Source organism: Talpa europaea (genome assembly GCF_964194135.1).
Source record: "Talpa europaea genome assembly, chromosome: 7".
Taxonomy (NCBI): domain Eukaryota; kingdom Metazoa; phylum Chordata; class Mammalia; order Eulipotyphla; family Talpidae; genus Talpa; species Talpa europaea.
The window spans coordinates 124,914,681-124,932,828 of NC_140074.1; the positions used below are offsets into that span (position 1 = coordinate 124,914,681).

At 43.9% G+C, this 18,148-nt stretch overlaps 1 protein-coding gene across 1 annotated transcript in view; it reads left to right on the top strand.

Moving 5' to 3' along the window:
• Positions 1 to 1,660: 1,660 nt before the first annotated feature.
• Positions 1,661 to 18,148, top strand: part of MAP3K3 (mitogen-activated protein kinase kinase kinase 3) — a gene marked incomplete at both ends in the record, with an annotated part of 67,397 nt that continues 50,909 nt past the window's right edge. Inside the window, 3 exons of the mRNA XM_084238031.1 lie at positions 1,661 to 1,664; positions 10,687 to 10,808; positions 12,280 to 12,369. Of these exons, the coding sequence (XP_084094157.1) occupies positions 1,661 to 1,664; positions 10,687 to 10,808; positions 12,280 to 12,369 (216 nt within the window). The remainder of the gene's footprint in view (positions 1,665 to 10,686; positions 10,809 to 12,279; positions 12,370 to 18,148) is intronic.

Consider the following 18,148-nt stretch of genomic DNA (forward strand, 5'->3'; position numbering starts at 1 on the left):
ACTTGTTGAGAAAAAAATTAACAGGACAAGGGACCTGGCTAGGTATGGGGGTGGGGTGAGGGGTATGTGGTCGTAAAGAAAGAGGGGAGTCTAAAATAATTCTTAAAAAGATTTGCCACTCAAGGCAAAGCCACCACTAACAGTTCTTAGTTCCCAGTTGAAAATGACATCTGAGGAAGTTTCTGGCGACTATTACTGGAACAGGGACCAGAGAGAGGGAGCCCATATTAATTGTGATGTACTTGCAATCCGAAGATCTGGAGGGTTCTGAAATAAGCAGCCAGAACAATTGTTTTGGAACAATGTGCAGTGGCAGGGGAAAACAATAAAACGTAAGCCCGCTGCACAAGAATTTGAAGCCATTTTCGTCAAACATGGTAAATCCGGATAGGAAAAAGATAAAATTACCTCTGCGGCGGCATTTCCCCCTCCCCCACTTTGTCTACACGGAGTTTGTTGCTTTCATAACCAGGGAGAAAGAGAAAAGGACCCCCCCCCCCCCTTCCCCAGAACCTCTCTGACTTTGCACTTGCTGGTTCTGGCCCTGGCCGGCAGCGGGACTCCCAGATTTAAGGACCCACATTCCGGCACCCCCGCAGCCTCTCTCCCAGGTTCCGAGGAGGAGCCTAGGCCGGAGGTTGTGGCCGAGAAGTTTGAGCCCCAGCAAAAGGGGGCACCGGGGGGGCCGCCCTCGTCGGGGCCGGCGGGGATGCCGCGGCAGCAGCGGTCACACGCCCGGAGGAGGCCGGAGCCGGGGCCTTCCCCGCTCACAGCGCGCCGCGCGTGGACAAGGGCGGGGCGGGGCGCCTTCGGGTCCGCCAGCACCGCTCAGGGCCGGAGGGCGGAGGCCGGGGGACCCCCCCAGCCCCGGGGCGGCCGGCGGGAAGGGCGCCAGCCCGCGCGCCCGCGGAGCCCCGGTGACGGACGGGAGGCGGGGCTGTGGGCGGGGCCCCGCGCCTCTCGGGGAGAGGGGGCGGGCGGCCCGCTGGGGCTGCGCCGAGGCCAGTGCTCCGAGCCTTGCGCCTGATTGGCCGGCGGCGTAGTGAACCGAGCGCCGCTTCGATGATTGGCAGGCGGTCGACGGCCCTCGCCAGCCGCCTGGTGAGAGCAGGCGGGACTGGGTCGCCGTGTGTCGCCGGTGATTAGCTGGCGGCTGCGTGAGGGTGTCGGGGTGAGAGTGCGGGGAGGGGCGGCGGGGGCGGCCGGCTTCCTCCTCGTTATTGGCCGGTGAAGTGAGTGGGGGCGGGCAGAAGGGCCGGCGGCCGCCTGGGATTGGCGGGCGCTGGCGTGAGTGACGGCCCAGGGGGCGAGCTGCGCGACCAGGGGTTTGTTTTTCGGAGCGTTCCTGAGGTAGAGAACGGTGGCCGGACGGAGCGACTTCGCGGCTGAGGGACGGGCGGGCCGAGCGGCGCCGCCGAGGCCGGGCTGGGCCGAGCCGAGGAGCGCCAGGGATGTAGCGGTCACCCTGCCCATGCCACAGCGCCCGGCCGCGGGCGGAGCCGGAGCCGGAGCCTGGGGAGGCGGCGGGGGCCCCGAGCGCCGCCCGCGCCCCCCGCGCGGAGCCAGGCCCGCCGCCGTCCCCGCCGCGCGGGCCCCCGGCATGCAGCCCCGTCTGCGGAGGTGACGCGCGGGCCCGAGCCGCCGCGCCGCCGTCGCCACCATGGGTGAGTGTCGCCGCCCGGCCCGCGCCGCGCCGCCCCGCCCGGGCCGAGGGGAGGACCCTGGGCCGCCGCCTGACAGGCGCGGGCCGCCCGCCCGGCCGCCTCGGGACCCGGGAGCCCGCCCGCCCCGCTCGCCGCGCCGCGCCGCGGCCGGGCGGGGGACGGGGCGCCCCCGGCCCGCCTGGGCGGCCCCGGCCGGCCGAGCCCCGCCGCCGCCTCCTTCCGGGCCGCCCGCGCGGCGGCGCATCCCGGGCGGCGGCGGCGGGACCGAGGCCGGGGCTCGGCGGGGCCGCGCGTCCCCGAGGGCGGGAGCGGGGCGCCGCGCGGCCGCGGCCGGAGGCCGGTGCAGACCCGGCCGCTGCGGTGTCTTTCCCTTGATTTGCTTTTTTTTCCTGCCTGTGTCATTTCCTTCCCTTTGCTCACACAAGCCGGCCTGTGGCGCTCCCGGGCCCGCGCGGCCTGCCTGCCCGGCGCGGGGGGAGGCGCGCGGGGCGCCCGCGGGGGGGCGCGGCGGGCCGCCGGGCCGCGGGGTGACTCGGGGCGCCCGCCGTAATCCACGTCCCGCTTGCCTGAAAAACCCGGCCGTGGTGTTTCACGTCCTTTATTTCTATCTGGTGGTGCCCCTGACATTATGTAACTCGAGAGGGAGAACCATTTACTACACCAATTAATCTTCGAGAAATCATTTCCATTTTGTCAGGATTTACCATTTCTGTCCTGAAGATGTGACCCAAGAAGAGTTTTTAATGTCTCCCACACGCAACATTTGAACTGAATTATATTTCATGTCCTTTTTGGACTAGATTCGGAGACAAATAACTTTTTAGATGGTCTTTGCTTCTCATTGGATAGGCTGTTGTAATACTGTTGTTGGCCATCGCAAGTTTTGCAAAATATTTAGTATTGTCCCAAGTAACCAAGGAATAAACCAGCCCAGGAATCCTTTGCAGAGTCATTCATTGCCTCTGTGAAGAAGGAACACTAATGTGCCTTGCCCTATTGCAAGGTCAAGTCATTCTTGTCCAAGGTTTTGTAGGCAGTCAAGTGCACGCTCTCTCACTTGGTGGGTTGTCACTCCGTGGTCCATCTCTGCACTGCTGTTCCTCGCGCAGAGTGGGGTATGGTTGGGTTTGTTGGTTTGCCAGGCTTGCTGTTTCTTTCCCATACTTCAGAAGTGATTGCTTACTCTTCTGGGGAAAGTCTTCTATGTCAGTAAGCAGAAAAGGAACCTAATAAAACTTGGTGTTTAAATAAATATTTCAGCAAATATTTATTGCATATTTGCTAGAAAATGAGGCACAAAAATTTTCTTCTCTTCCCCAGGCTTCAGACTTTTATCTTGTGTGGCAGAATTTATTATTTCAGTGAAACCTCAAAATTGGTCTGTGAACCTGTATTTGTGATAGTTTCCTCTTTCTCCTGCTGGGACACCCTTAAGTTCCAAAGAGGAGTGTGAAATGCTTGGGGGTGTGCAGATCTCCCACTCCCCACTTGCTTAACTGCCCAGATATACTGGCTAATTTCATTAAAAATGAATGTCAGCCTATTTGCACATTTCAAGACATTTTCAAAAAGTGGGAGAGTTTATGGAAAGATAGTGATGGGGAAGAGAGGGACGATGTAGGTAGGGTCCAGCACCCCAAAGCAAAAGGACCAGGGACTCAGTGTCTTTTCATTGTTCCTGCTCTTAGTTTTACATAGAGAAACTGAGACAGTGGTGTGTGCTGGCTGCAGTGTACTCAGCAAGCTGGTTTAAGAATCACTGCCTTGTGTATTTCAGTCAGTCGGCCTGTTCTGCTCCCCACTCTGTTTCTGGTGAATCCGCTCACCCCCTGCACCTCTGGCATGTACCCCAGGTCTTGTATGCATAAATAAATAAATCTGGAAAAAAAAAAAGAATCACTGCCTTGGCTTTCTTGAGCACTTTTACCCCCATACCATTTATTCTTTTTTTGTAGCTGACCTTGACATGCAATTAGAACTAATAGTGAGTTCTTCCCAGACACCTAGCTCTTTAATTTGCTTTGTATAGAGCTCAGAAAGAATACACACACACAGAACCTCGCTCATAAATTAAATACTAGTTTCCATTTTGGTAATATAAATAATGATAAATCAGATTCCCTGGCTGGTTAGTTTACTTTAGTTGCTCTAATTCTAAATTAACTCAAGGGGTTGATAAGAGAAACACAGACTTCTTAATATTACATTATGTTTGCTAAACTCCAGCTCAGTGAGGAAAGGACAAAACTAATTTGAGTCCCTGCCCTACACGTCCTTTTGTTAATAGTCATATTTTCCTGAGCTGTTCTAAGCCCCAGACTCAAGACTGCTTGATAACTTGAGTTATTAACCCTTTGCACTCTGCTGTCCCCTCTCAGGGGACATCGGAATTCTAACATATCACTCGGATGTCCCCTCTCAGGGGACATTGCAATTTATTAGTGATTACGGGGAACTGAGGTTATTTCAACGCAACTTTTTGAGACATGCATGTTTCCCTGAAGTTTTATCTTGAAATGGCACAAGAAATTAAATCAAAATATCGTAAAATGGTTCGGAGTGCAAAGGGTTAATAAAAATAGGTCACATTTTACATTGACTTTAACCCCAGTAAATTTCTAGTGTAAACTATATCTACTCCTGTAAATAATAAGAAATAAACTTTTGTTGCTGTTTTTTTTTTTTTGCCTTTGACACTATGTGGTTATAAAAAATTTTGAAATATGCATTTTTGAAATTATTAAAATTGAAAAAGGTCGCTTTACATTTTGCTGTGTAGTGCATATTAAGTCATAAAATATTGAAAGCCGTTTTAGAATGTGCCCAAAAAATTGGGATTGACTGGTCATTTTTTCTTGACCACAGACGCACCATGTCCTCCAATAAACATTGCTGTCCTACATCTGTCTGTTGTCTGTTTACTATGACACACATGGTCTCTTTTCCATATATGTAAACCCCCAAAGTAATATGTTAATCTTTGTTTTCACTTGACCACACTGGGATTCTCTGCTAGTTTTAGTAATTATAGTGGAAAATGCTATTAATAAGTAGTGTTTATTAGAAGCTTTTATAAATGCAAACTGAAATTTAGTGTTATTTTTAAAGATGCAAAGACTTAGAAAAGTTGTAGGTAACAATAGTGAACTGAGTACAGGGGCAAGGATGGTGTGGTTCAGGTTTGATCACTTGATTTGAAGTTAGAATCATTATGATTTTCAGATACCTTGTGTCTCCAGGATTCCAATGCTGTTGGGAGCCCCCAGTTAAACCAGTCTTCTTTGGGTAGATTTGGCTAGAATATGAATAGTTAGCAGCTGTTTTGACTGAAATTTGGATTACACTTTAATAAGTCAACAGGGTAATGTCATGACTAGATTTCTGACTAGATATTAGGCATTTATAAAAAGTAAATATCTGTCCAACTGACCATTACTTAGCAGAATAAATACTAGCGGTTTTCTTTTTCTGTCTTTATATGCTTTTCATTTATTATTTGTCCATTTATTGAGTGCCTCTTATGTGGTAGGTGCAGTGGTAGTCCCTGTACCTGCATTATCCTGTACAAGAAGCTACAGTTAGGTAAGGGCAGCCAGAAACATGTAAATAGATAAGTGCAATGAAGTATATTGTTTACACTTTGTCAAAACCGTATAATTTTTGACAAAGGGAGGTAGCAATTCTATAGTTCTTGGAATGGACATATATAATCCTATAGTCTCCAGATCTTTTAGATTAATTTTGTTAACCATTACACTAAAATTTAGTGGCAATATATTGATTCTTCTAAGGAAGCAATGACTTACTTTGAAATGTGTATTTTTAAATTTTGAACCGTCAGTTAATATTCAAGGGCTGTTACATCCTAGAAACAGAAAAATAAACACCAGCATTGATTTTGAGATCTAGTGAAGTTTCAAACATGTCCTTAGAAGGAAAAAAAGTTTCTTATGAATTGAGGAGTGGACCTTATTGCATATACTTACTGCAAAATGATGTTTGCCCACGTATGGACAGGGCGGGGCAGTGGAAGTATGTGAAATGTCATGAAGAGTAAAATAGTCAAGTCTGACTCAGAGATACTCTGAAGCTCAGCATCTCCTTGAGCCATGTGATCAGATGATCCTGGAGAACTGGGTAGAACGTTGGCAAAATGAAGAAATAACACGACTAGTTAAGTGAAAACAAAGATTAAAATACTACTTTGGGGGTTTATATATATGGAAAAGAGAACGTGTCTGTCTGTCATAGTAAATAGACAACAGACAGATGTAGGACAAGCAATGGTTTATTGGAGGACGTGCTTCTGGAAACTTTTCTTGATTGTTATCTAAGGAAATTCAAAGACCCTGTTTTTAGGTAGAAATATTAACTCAGTCTGGAGGTGACTTCCTGCTGGAGTTAAAAGAGAAAGGAGCGTATTGCCTGGCAGCCCCCATACCATAGATCAGGGAATCTAAAAGTACCTGCCATTCGGTAATTGTGGATGACTATCTGGTTGATTGCTTAAGAGTTTCCACTTTTTAAGCCTGAAACCAATCCTTATTTCATAGATCACTTCTTTTCTATTTTTTATGACTACTACTCCCCTCGCTAGATTCTTAATTTCTAGCATTAGCTTCTTCCTCTGTGCTTCTTCTTGGTAGCTTTTAAGTGTGTCAGACCACCTCCATCCTCAGGAAGTCTTTTCAAGGTTATAGCACACTATTACCCCTGCTTCAACTTGTTCACAAGTAAAGTTCTCAAATGAATTGTTGATTTTCACTACTTCAAATTAGTAGTGAATTAGTAGATGAAAAGAACATCTCTACCTTCCTTTTTTCTTTTTTAAGATTTATTTATGCATACAAGAACTGGGGTACAGGCTAGAGATGTGAGGGGATAGTGAGAGGACTCACCAGAGAGAGTGGGGAACAGAACAGGCAGATCTACTGAAACACACTGCTGAGGGGAGAAACGGGTAAGACAGGAGAGGTCTGCTGCGCCATGATTAGCTCCCTGGCTAGGTATCAAACTGGTGCTGCAGTGGCTGTGGATAGCTTCATAGTGCTGAGACTTCACCCCTTGCACTACCAGGGAGGCCCACCAGCATCTTGATCCCTGTTAGATTTTTGTTTTTGCCACTACCATCCTGCTATTAGGAATCTCTCTGGACCTGCCTGCCTACACTTGCCACACCTTCTTTGGTCTTGGCTTCAATGGTGTCACTCTTGTTTTTTCAATCTTTTTGAAAAACTTCTTTGCCAGTGTCCCTTCTTCCAACTTTATAAAGATTCCTACTCACTGAGGATCAGTCTTTTTCTTCCTCTTTCGCCCTCATTTGCTTTCATGTCCTTTCTCCTCTGCTCATTTATGAAACTCTCCTGTGTAGCTGGCACAGCTTGTTTTCTGACAGTCATTCTGTTAATAATTATGCAAACTCACCTGTACAGCTTCTTGTTACACTTAATTTTTTTTACATATGTGTATTTATATAATCTGGTTTGAATGTTTTATACTTCAATTCTTTTTATTTGTGTGACTTCTTATTTCTGTGTCATTTATCCTTTTACCCCCTGGAGTTTGAATATCTCAGAGTATCTTTTAAAACTTTCTAATGTATAATACATGGTTAGTATTCAGTAAATGGTATTGTTAATAATTAATAAAAATTCAGGCATAAAATTAAGTATTAGGGTAAATTAAGTGGCCTCCAGTTCTTTTCCCATTGACCTTATTCCATTGATGATAATAATATGCATTTTTTAAGCTTTACTAAGTGTTAGGTGCCATAAGGACTACTTGGTAAGTTTTCTTTTTCTTGTAACTATCACAGCAGCTCTATAAAATATCTTTATTATCTCCATTTTACAGATCAGAAATTGAGGTTTAGGAAGAATAAGTGATTTGTTCAGTGCTTCCATAGACCCAGGTTTTTCTGATTCCCAAGTTCGTATAATTGCTACACTCTAAGAAAGCTACTTGTTTGAAAAATTTTTTATGTGTTTGTTTTTATTTTTTAAAGAATGCTGCACAGGAATACTGATAATTCAGTTAAAATCTCAATCCAGGAAGAAATGCCTAAAAGAACCACTTGATTTACGTCCTGTCTTTATCCGTGTCCTCAGTTTGAAGTATCCATGTCCTCAATTTGAAAACCTGTATGCCTCTAGCAGTGTGTTCAGTTTTGACAAAAAAATATATTTTATAACTCTGATCCAATACTTAACTTGTGTCAGTTGTCCCGGATTTCACGAGATACTGCCAAGCCATTCCTCTAGGGTGTTCTCAGCACTGGAACTACCAAACAAGTTTATCCATTAAGTAATGCCAGGAATTAGTTAGCTTCCTGGAAACAGAATTTGTCAACCTGATAAACCAGCTCTTATAATAGCATCATCTTATACAGAATTAGAAACTATTTCTCTATTTCATTGTGGATTTGACTTGAAAAGTGTGTGTGTGCATGTGTGTGTCTGTGTTTGGGTCTATTTGTGTGTATTTACATCCATCTTGGTTCATACCTGAGTTGAGAAAACTGAAATTCTCAATTCTAAGGGTGGTTACCTTGATATTAAAAACTCCCAATATCCTGCTATTAGGAGTCTCTCTGGATGCTTTTGAAAACACTTACCTGGTCATCTTTATGTTGATCCAAATTTACTGTTACCATTGACCCCAGTAATTTTATAATTTTTAATAATTTTATATTTGTCAATTTAATATGTAAGTCTATATGCATTGTATATGGAAGCCAGCCTTACTTTCTTCGATGCTATGCTATAGTTTTTATTTTATTTTTTGAAGATTTATTTATTTATGCATACAAAAACTGGGGTACAAGCCAGAGATGTGTATTGGGGGAGAGGATTCACCAGAAACAGAGTGGGGAACAGAATAGGTGGATTGACTAAATACACTGCTGAGGGGGCCAGCGGGAATCAGGAGAGGTCTGCTGTGCCATATAGGTCACCTCCCTGGCCGGTGATGTGCTGCAGTGGCTGCGGATAGCTTCCTGGTGCTGCGTCTTAACCCTTTGCACCACTAGGGAGGCCCTATATGCTATGGTTTTTATTTATTTATTTATGTATTTAATTTTTTTTTATTTTTAAATATTTATTTATTTATTTATGATGTGCTGCAGTGGCTGCGGATAGCTTCCTGGTGCTGCGTCTTAACCCCTTGTACCACTAGGGAGGCCCTATATGCTATGGTTTTTATTTATTTATTTATGTATTTAATTTTTTTTTATTTTTAAAGATTTATTTATTTATTTATACAAGCACTGGGTACAGTCAGGAGCGCGGAAGGGTGAGAGAATTCACCAGAGCCAGAGCAGGGAACAGAACAGGCAGAGTGACGAAATACACTGCTGAGGGGAGCAGCGGGTGCAGGAGAGGTCTGCGCACCATGTGGGACCCTCGCCTGGTGACCAGGGATTGAACCGGTGCTGCAGAGGCTGCGGGAAGCTTCGCAGCCCAGCGCTCAACCACTGAGCTACCAGGGGAGGCCCTATGCTATGATTTTTAAACCTTGGTTAGAAGGTTAAAAAAACCTTGGTAGGGGCCTCCCTGGTGGCACAGGGGTTAAAGTCTCAGTGCTATCAAGCTATTGTCACTGCAGCATGCATTCTATCCTCTGGTCCACACCCCACTTCTTTTATGCATAAATAAATAAAAATCAATCTTAAAAAAGATTTGAAGTTAAAAAAAACAACAACAACAAAAACCAAGCAAGTTTCCTTTCTTTAAGGAAACTTTGGGGAAATTGGTAGAAAACATAAAATAATTGATGGGATGTGTATGTTTTAATTTTGACAAGAATCACTCTCTGTGGACCCATTAATCATTTGTTATCCCATTTACATGAGCTTTTGGTACTTACCAACTGTCAATCTAATCTGGTTTTTTTGAACAATAGAAACCTCCTCACCCTTCTTTCCTATACCTCCTCAGAGGGCACTGCACATCTGAGCAGATCTGGTCTACAGAGAGGGGAGAGGCAAATAGTGCAGTTTTTCTTCCTACACTTCATGCTGTTCTTTCCTTTCCAAAGTGTTTAAGGCTCTTTCTAAGGGAGATAAAGAGCAGAAGATAGCCATGCTGTGTGGGTGGAGTCTTTTTTTTGTTTTTGGGGACTTGTTCTGTTTTGTGTTTTTTTTTTTTAATCTTCAACTAAGGTTTTTTAAGGATTTTATTTATTTATGCCCAAGTCCCCAATTGACTCACCTGTCACCAAAGCAAGTGTAACAATTTATTTCTCATGTTCCTATCCAGGTCAGCACATTTACTTATTTTCAATTTCTAGCTATCTGACTGGCTTTGCAAACATGAACTAAGCCAGTATGGGTTCTGGCTAGTTGTTTTCAATGCTTGAGAACTCTGTTACTCTATGCTGTTTCAGGAAAGAGAATTAAAAGTAACACCAATAAAGTAGACAGACTCTGCATTGCTTGGTCAGTTTGGGAAGAAAAACAAAAGAACTGCCTTTGACTTCCCTTGGGGAAAGCAGAAGGTCTATAAGCTTCCAAAGAATTGGGAGAAGAGCATCAAAGACTTGACTTATAAAACAAAGTAGCTATCTGAGGTCCTTTTAAAGTGTGCTTGCTTATATATGCTGTTTTGAAAATAAATCTGGAACTGATTCTGTCCCTTCATCAGTTCTCCATGAATTCATCTTTTCACTCAGTACTCTGCTACACTGTGCTATGTTGTTCTTCACTCCAACTTTGCATCTATTTTTCCTGGTTGAGTTTCTCTGGCTTTGGGAAAATTGTTTGAGCACCTCCCTTACCCCCAGTGAGTTGGTAAATATTGCTGACAGAAATCTGCTTGGAGAGCTGTTAAGAACCCATTGAAATTCAAATTACCATAGTCTGACTTCAGTTATCTACTTTCAGAGACATCAAATGAGTGTGACTATAGTTACAGGACATGTCAGTTAACCTGGGCAGAACTCCCTGAACACCACTCCTATAACTTGTGAACATGTTTTGCTGGTCTGTATTAAAGTATCTTAGCTCATATACTCTCTTTCATTGCAGACGAACAGGAGGCATTGAACTCGATCATGAAGGATCTGGTGGCCCTCCAGATGAGCCGACGTCCTCGAGTGTCTGGATATGAGACCATGAAGAACAAAGACACTGGTCACCCAAATAGGCAGGTATGTGTGGCCCTAGCTGACTCAACTAAATTTGTTGGGGAGGGAGTTTTCCAATGGTAAATATTTGAGAAGACTAGGATCTTCTAATAAGAGGTGTAAATGCTATTGGCCCCTTCATTTCGCAGTCTGTTAAATGGTGTAAGTGATATATATTAGCCAGGTGTGGATCATAATCTGGAGTCCTGAAGCCATGTGTATCTGACCTTGCACATATTTTATCCGGATTAGTGATCCCTAACTCAAAAGGTTTTAGTTCTTTACAGTATATACTCAGGAAAAATTAATTTTAGTATTAGATTTTGTAAAATATAATTAGGAGGGTAAATTTATTAAAATGTCATATGATGTTCTAAAGGTAAGAATGAATGAATGTATTATTTGTTGCTTCCTCTTAGTCATAGAGAGTACCTATTTTATTTCTTTATTTCCTACGCAAAATGGTTACTACTTTTGTTAACATTTAAACTTGTGCACTGTTAAGAATCTCACCTCCAGTTTCAATTACATACCTGTTTCTTGGATAATGTGACCTGCACAGAGCGAATGATGGGGAATTTTCCTTACTAGTAGGCGACTCTGCCATATTGGATGACTGTGTTTGAAGAAAATTTGTTCATAACATTCTCTTGCGATTCTCTTTATCAGCTAGCCTACTTTCTCCTTATTTGCACCTTATCTACCAATTCTTCAGAAGTACCCTGGTTCCTAGAGAAAGTTTAAAGCCCTAGAATATTTTCTGTCTGAGCTATGCTAGATATAGCTTCCCAAAGTATTTCCTGCCTTTAGGAAAACTGGGGATCCTGAGTCCTTTTGTTTCATGTTATAACAGAAGGAGTAGTTTAGAAAGCTACTTTTATTTTTGTGGTTACTTTACAGAAGTAGGAGAATAACAGAATAGGGCCCATTCTTGTACTATTTATATATATGATTCTAATTGTGTGGGTTCTCCCTTGATGAAACTCATTTGTATTCAAAGTTGTGTTGGGAAGGAGCATTTTACCAGAAGTGAGTCCCCTCCCCCAGACATGGGCCTAATGACCTCACTTTCCTTCCTGTCTTCCTATGTACAGTGTGCTTCTAATGCTGTTCCAGTCAGCTGATCTTTCTCCTGACCGGACTATGAGCACGGATACCAGTTGATGGGTGAAAGGGGGATACTTTCTTGAGTTAGAAGGCCCAAGGGGACCAGGATGGAAGTAGGAGGGGTGGAATAATCTTGGATTATTTCTGGGGGGTAGGGGGGTGCTTACCTCATAGGAATCCTGCTTAGAGCCTGAAGCTGTTACATGAAAAGCCCTGCTGCTGTGTTGGTGCAGTGAAGTTAGTAGTGATAAAGGTAGAAGACTGTGAAAAAGGTTGACTTCTGGTGAGGGAGTAATCTCTTTGGACCCACACTTTAGTTGAATATCATCAGACTTATTCTGTTGCATAGAGGATACAAATTATTAACCTCAGTTTTTTGTTTTTAAAGAAAAAACACAACAGCAGCAGCCCAGCCCTTCTGAACAACCCCACAGTAACAAGCTCATGTGCAAGGGCCAGTGAGAAAAAGAAATTTTTGGTAAGGAACCAAATTACCTGTTAAAGCTAAAATGTGCTTTTAAATCTGATGCTAGTACTGGAAGGCTGTGACGTTCATTTCCTAGATTAGTCATGTTAGTGGATTTATAAGGAGCACTGATCATTACCTGTGTACTGTGTTTCTAGTTAGTTTCTCATAGCAATATTATTCATAAATAGATTCTCTTAGCCTTTCAGTAAACCTGTGATGATAGAAATGGTCTTTTATTGGTGCTGCTCAGTGTGGTAGCCACTAGCCAGAGGTGGCTACTTAGTGAGAAACTGTATTGTAAATTTTATTTCATTTTAATTTAAATAGCCACATGTAGTTTACAGTTATTGTAAAAGACAGCATTATGTTCTACTTAAGGGGGTATTGATTTGTTGGGCAAGATATTAAGTACATGGTTGGAGATGTTTAATGATTCATTGGTATATTTGTTCCTCTACGCAGACCATGAGTTTCTACACATTGTGATAAGGGAATCCTATCTAAGATTCAGGAGTATGGAGATCTAGGGGGAATGTGAAGCTGTGGAACTAGTGTGGCTGTTTAGAAAGTAAAGCTGAAAGTTTTATGTTAATATTGGGTAAAAGAGGGCCTCCCCGGTGGCGCAGCGGTAGAGCACCGGGTTGCGAAGCTGCCCGCAGCCTCTGCAGTGCCAGTTCGATCCCCGGTTGCTCCCTGGCCACCGGAGGAGGGTCCCACATGGCGCGCAGACCTCTCCTGCCGCCCGCTGCTCCCCTCAGCAGTGTACTTCGGTCCTTCTGCCTGCTCTGCTCCCCGCTCTGGCTCTGGTGAATTCTCTCACCCTCCCGCGCTTCTGACTGTACCCAGTGCTTGTCTAAATAAATAAATAAATAAATATAAATAAATCTAAAAAAAAAAAATAGTGGGTAAAAGAGCAATGAAAATGTCAAGATAGCTTTCCCCTTAAAATAGTCAAGGTTTAGGGCCTCCCCTGGTGGTGCAGCAGTTGAGCGTTGGGCTGCAAAGCTGCCCGCAACCTCTGCAGTGCCGGTTTGATCCCTGACCGCAACTGGTGAGGGTCCCGCATGGTGCGCACACCTCTCCTTCTGCGCCCGCTGCTCCCCTCAGCAGTGTATTTCGTCCGTCTGCCTGTTCTGCTCCCCGCTCTGGCTCTGGTGAATTCTCTCACCCTCCCGCACTTCTGACTGTACCCAGTGCTTCTATAAATAAATAAATAAATCTTTTTTTTTAAAAAAAGTCAAGGTTTAGAACGGTCTCTCCTGGGAAGTCTAACAGATGTTCCTGCAGGCCAGCAAATATTCATCAGCAAAATCCTAAAAGCAAAAAGAGGGAGAAAGTCTTGGTAAATGCATTTCCAGGAAGGTTGGGGTTAAGATGAGGGTGGGGGTTGCATGACAGGGAGAGTTGTTTACAACTCATTGTAATGACAAGAGTCTAGCTCAGGTCTGCAGATGTTAATAATCTGTTAATATAATAATTTACAATTTACAAAGTAAATTTATATTTATTATGATTCTAGTTTTTGTTCAAGAGGACTTAGGATAGGATTAATTCATTTTCTCTATTACCATCTCTTCCACCAGAATATCCTTGCTTAGGAGGGAGGAATAAAACATCAAAACCTAATTTAAATGGATAATAGATGCCAAATTGGCCTAAGAAATGTCAATTGGGCTGAAGATGCAAATTGCAGAGTACTCTTCAAAGTAATCAAGTATTTTGGCCTGGAGGAAAGATTGTTTATTCAGGGGTGGAATGGTGCTGCCAGAGCTTCATTGTAAGAATGGTAGTGCTGGCCACACAATGGAGCTGAGATTGGCACAGCATCGTGCGCCTCAAGGTTGCCACAGCAAGGAAAGCCAGAGGAGCTATGGGTTCATAGAATTGTTTGGGGGCTGAGGCCTGGATAAACTGGAAAACTGAATATTCTGTTTGGCAGGTCTTCCGACATCCTCTTCCCTAAGTAAACAAACTAGGTGACTAATTGAAAAAGAGAATGCATTTGAGAACAGAATGCTAATGGAAGTACATGAGCAGTGAGGTGCTCTCTTGTGAGCTAGGAAGTAGGATCTGTGTTCTCTGTATTCTCCCTCCTGTATATATGTCCCTGGAAGCCTATAACCTGATTGAAGCTGGTTTAGATGTAGGGCACATCCTACGCGTGACTGGGGAGAATGGATAGTTTTGTAGACCATGATGTACAATCTCTCTTTTTTTTTTTTTTAAGATTTATTTATTTATTTATACAAGCACTGGGTACAGTCAGAAACACGGGAGGGTGAGAGAATTCACCAGAGCCAGAGAGGGGAACAGAACAGGCAGGGGAGCAGCGGGTGCGGCAGAGAGCTCTGTGCTCCATGTAGGACCCTCACCGGTGGCCTGGATCAGACTGGCGCTGCAGAGGCTGCAGGCAGCTTCACAGCCCAGCGCTTAACCCTGTGCCACTGGTGAGGCCCGATGTACAATATCTCTTTAGCAATCATCAATACACAGTGTTTTATCGAAGGCTGCTAGTTTTCTGTGGGATTTACAGCTTAGTGTAGTGAAAAAAGATCACTTCCTTGAAGTCAACTGACACTTTTATAATGCATTAATAGAGAATCTTACTATTTACAGAGAGCTTTCAACAACAATGAACAATACTATTAGCTGTAACACTTTAAAGTTTACAAAATGTTTCACAAAAGTATTGAATATAGCCAGCAAGTAAACCCAGATCTTTTGACTCCTGGTAACAATAATTTTGCCATGTATGTGCCTAACAACTTTTCTAAGACTCAGTTTTGCCATCTGAAATACAGAGATACAAACATACACTCTTAAAGTTGTTGCAAGAAAATGTACCAATTTAAGGTAGTAGTGATTATGACACTTCTGGTATGTTCTGGCATTATGTGTATGTGAAATCTAGAAAAAGCTTCTAATTAGAACTGTGCATCCTGTCATGAAAGTGAAAGGGGTAAGGTGTTGTACCTTCCTTGGCTTGTCATTACTGTCAATCTGATGGTCTTTTGCCAAAATTTTTTTTTTAAGATTTATTTATTTATACAAGAACTGGGGTATAGTCAGAGGTGTGGGAGGGTGAGAGGATTCACCAGAGACAGAGTGGGGAGCAGAACAGGCAGACTGACGAAATACACTGCCGAGGGGAGCAGCGGGCGCAACAGGAGAGGTCTGCGGCGCCATGTGGGTTGCTCCCTGGCTGGCTGGGAATCGCAGTGGTGCTGCAGAGGCTGTGGACAGCTGCACAGCACAGCGCTCAACCCGCTGCGCCACTGGGGAGGCCCTTGCCAAATTTTGAAGCTAGTCTGATTTCTAAAAATTCCAGTACAGAAAGAAATAGTATCCTCATTTCCATAAATTTCTCTTTCCCTTGAATCTTATCAAAATGGTAGGTAGAGACTTGAATAGAGACCAGAGTCTGGGTCTGACCCTCTGGATGTTCACTAGTGGGTGCTTCAGAGAGGAAAAAATGCTTTCTTAGCGTGAGGCCTGAGTAGGGCAGGGCTCTTGACTCTTAGGCCTAGAAGAGGAGCATTCTGGGAGGTATTCCTCCCGCAGGGTCAGTGTTTGAGTAAATTGCTTTTTGCTTGTACTGTGATAGACCTGCCTCTTCGGGACTTCCACTTCCTCTCTCATTCAAGGATTGTTGATAAGATGGGCTGGCTGGTTTGAAAACATAAAACAACCACGAGCCTGGTATGCTATTTTGTAAAAAGGTTGGTTTATCACCATCTCTTTCACTGATCTCTTAGGAATTTCCCAAGTTACACAAAATTATTTTTACTGACATTTTCTTTTCTCATTTACTATTTTTGGCAAAATAAGGACTCTAGGGCCAAAGATGTAGGAGCCATCAAAGGAATATAACAAATATGGGGAGAAGGAAAACTATAAAATCAGAGGATACCAGAGATAAAACTTTGTTTAATATATACTTTTTTTTTTTTTAATTCTTTGGCCCCCTCTTGGGTTATATATTCATTACTTGTTGAGTCTAGACTTTGAGAAGGTCGTTTCTGTTTAAATAAGGTGTAATCATTGGTTACTCCCATTGTCCCTACTAAATTCCCGAATCCAGAGCCTCAGACCTGGAGGCCTGTACTGTCCCCTCTCCTGGGCATGGCTCCCGCTATTGTTTTTAGTAGATTGGCTGTGGTGGGCTGGGTCTTAAACCTGCCAGACCTGAATTTTTATACTGCAGCTTTTTTCTCAGCAACTGTGGTACCGCTCCTTTATAGGTCTAAGCTTCTAAGACATGTGAAAGAAATGCATTATATCCCTGTGCCCTAGGAATCATTCAGTGAGAAATGCATGAAAAACAGAAACTAAGGTGGGATGCAGCTATGCCTAAATATATGTTACGGAGTAGTGCTGTAGGAGGCCAGGAAAGTGAAAGGGGAACTTGGGTTAAAAGAGTTATGGAGTCATTTCGGGGGGAGGTGGCTCTTGAACTACGCTGTGGAGGATGTATAAAAGGTTAGATGGGTGAACAGGCTTCCCTGGTGGCGCAAGGGGTTAAGTCGCAGCACTATGAAGCTATTCTCAGCCACTGCAGCATGAGTTCGATTCCCGGCCAGGGAGCTGACCCACATAGCATAGCAGACTTCCTGTCTTGCCCACTGCTCCCCTCAGCAGTGTGTTTCAGGCAATCTGCCTGTTCTGTTCTCCACTATGTCTCTGGTGAATCCTCTTACTCACACTCCCATACCTCTGGCCTATACCCCAGTTCTTGTATGCATAAATAAGTAAATATTTTAAAAAAAAAAGGGGGGGGGAGAAGAAGAAGAAGACAGGGTAGCATTCTAGGCCAAGAAAGTGAATCTTCAAAAGCCTAGGGGAAGTAGTGAAAAAGCATATTTCAGGGAATAGAGTGTCAATGGAGCTGGCTGGAGAGGAGGGTTCCCGGTGAGAACAGTGTGAGATGGTTAGGCAAAGTGATCGATAGCTGCGAACTTAGACTTTATTCCATAGGTCATGGGTATCACTGATTACCTTCTGAAGAAGGAAGGAGCATGGTGAAAGTGGTGGTTACAGTGGATGAAACTGTAGAGGAATATAGACTGTATGGGGGGATGGGTGAGCTAAGAAGCACAGAAACTGCTCTAGGACTCCAGGAGTGAAGAGATAGGGGTTCAGAGTAAGTACTGATGGGAGAACAGGAAGCAGAGTCTTAGGCTGAAGGCATTTGAAGGGAGAATTGGAACTTGCCTGGCTGTGAGGAGGGGAAAGGAAAGAAAGAGCCAATCAGAACCCAGCGGTTTGAACTTGCATAGCCTAGAGAGAGTGGTACCAACTTTAGAAATAGCAACACTGAGAAGGGATACAATTTTAGGAGGGTAGTTGATTAAGAATATGTGTTGGCTACATTGACTAGAAGATTACATTGAAAAAGATTGTGCATATAAGTGTGTGTGAGAGAGATATTTTTGTAGGTTCATGTCTCTTATCTGCAATTCTGAAATCCAAAGAATATTGCAAAATGAAAGGCTTTTGTCGTTTTTGTGTTTCAGCAAAATCATTTGGCCTTACTTGACGCAGGACTATTTATAGTCTTTTTTTTTATTCCTTATTGTAAATATTCATACTTTTACTATTAAAAAATAGCTTAATTGTATAAACAGATAAACTCCAAATCTGAGTGACTTAACACATGATGTACAGTATAGGGAAGAGGAAGATAGTGTTCCCCACAGTCACTTTAGGGACCTTATCTGAAGGTGGCTCCACTGACCTGGAAATTGTGGCTGCCACAGACAAGTGTAGATAGAGAACTTAATTCTCTTCC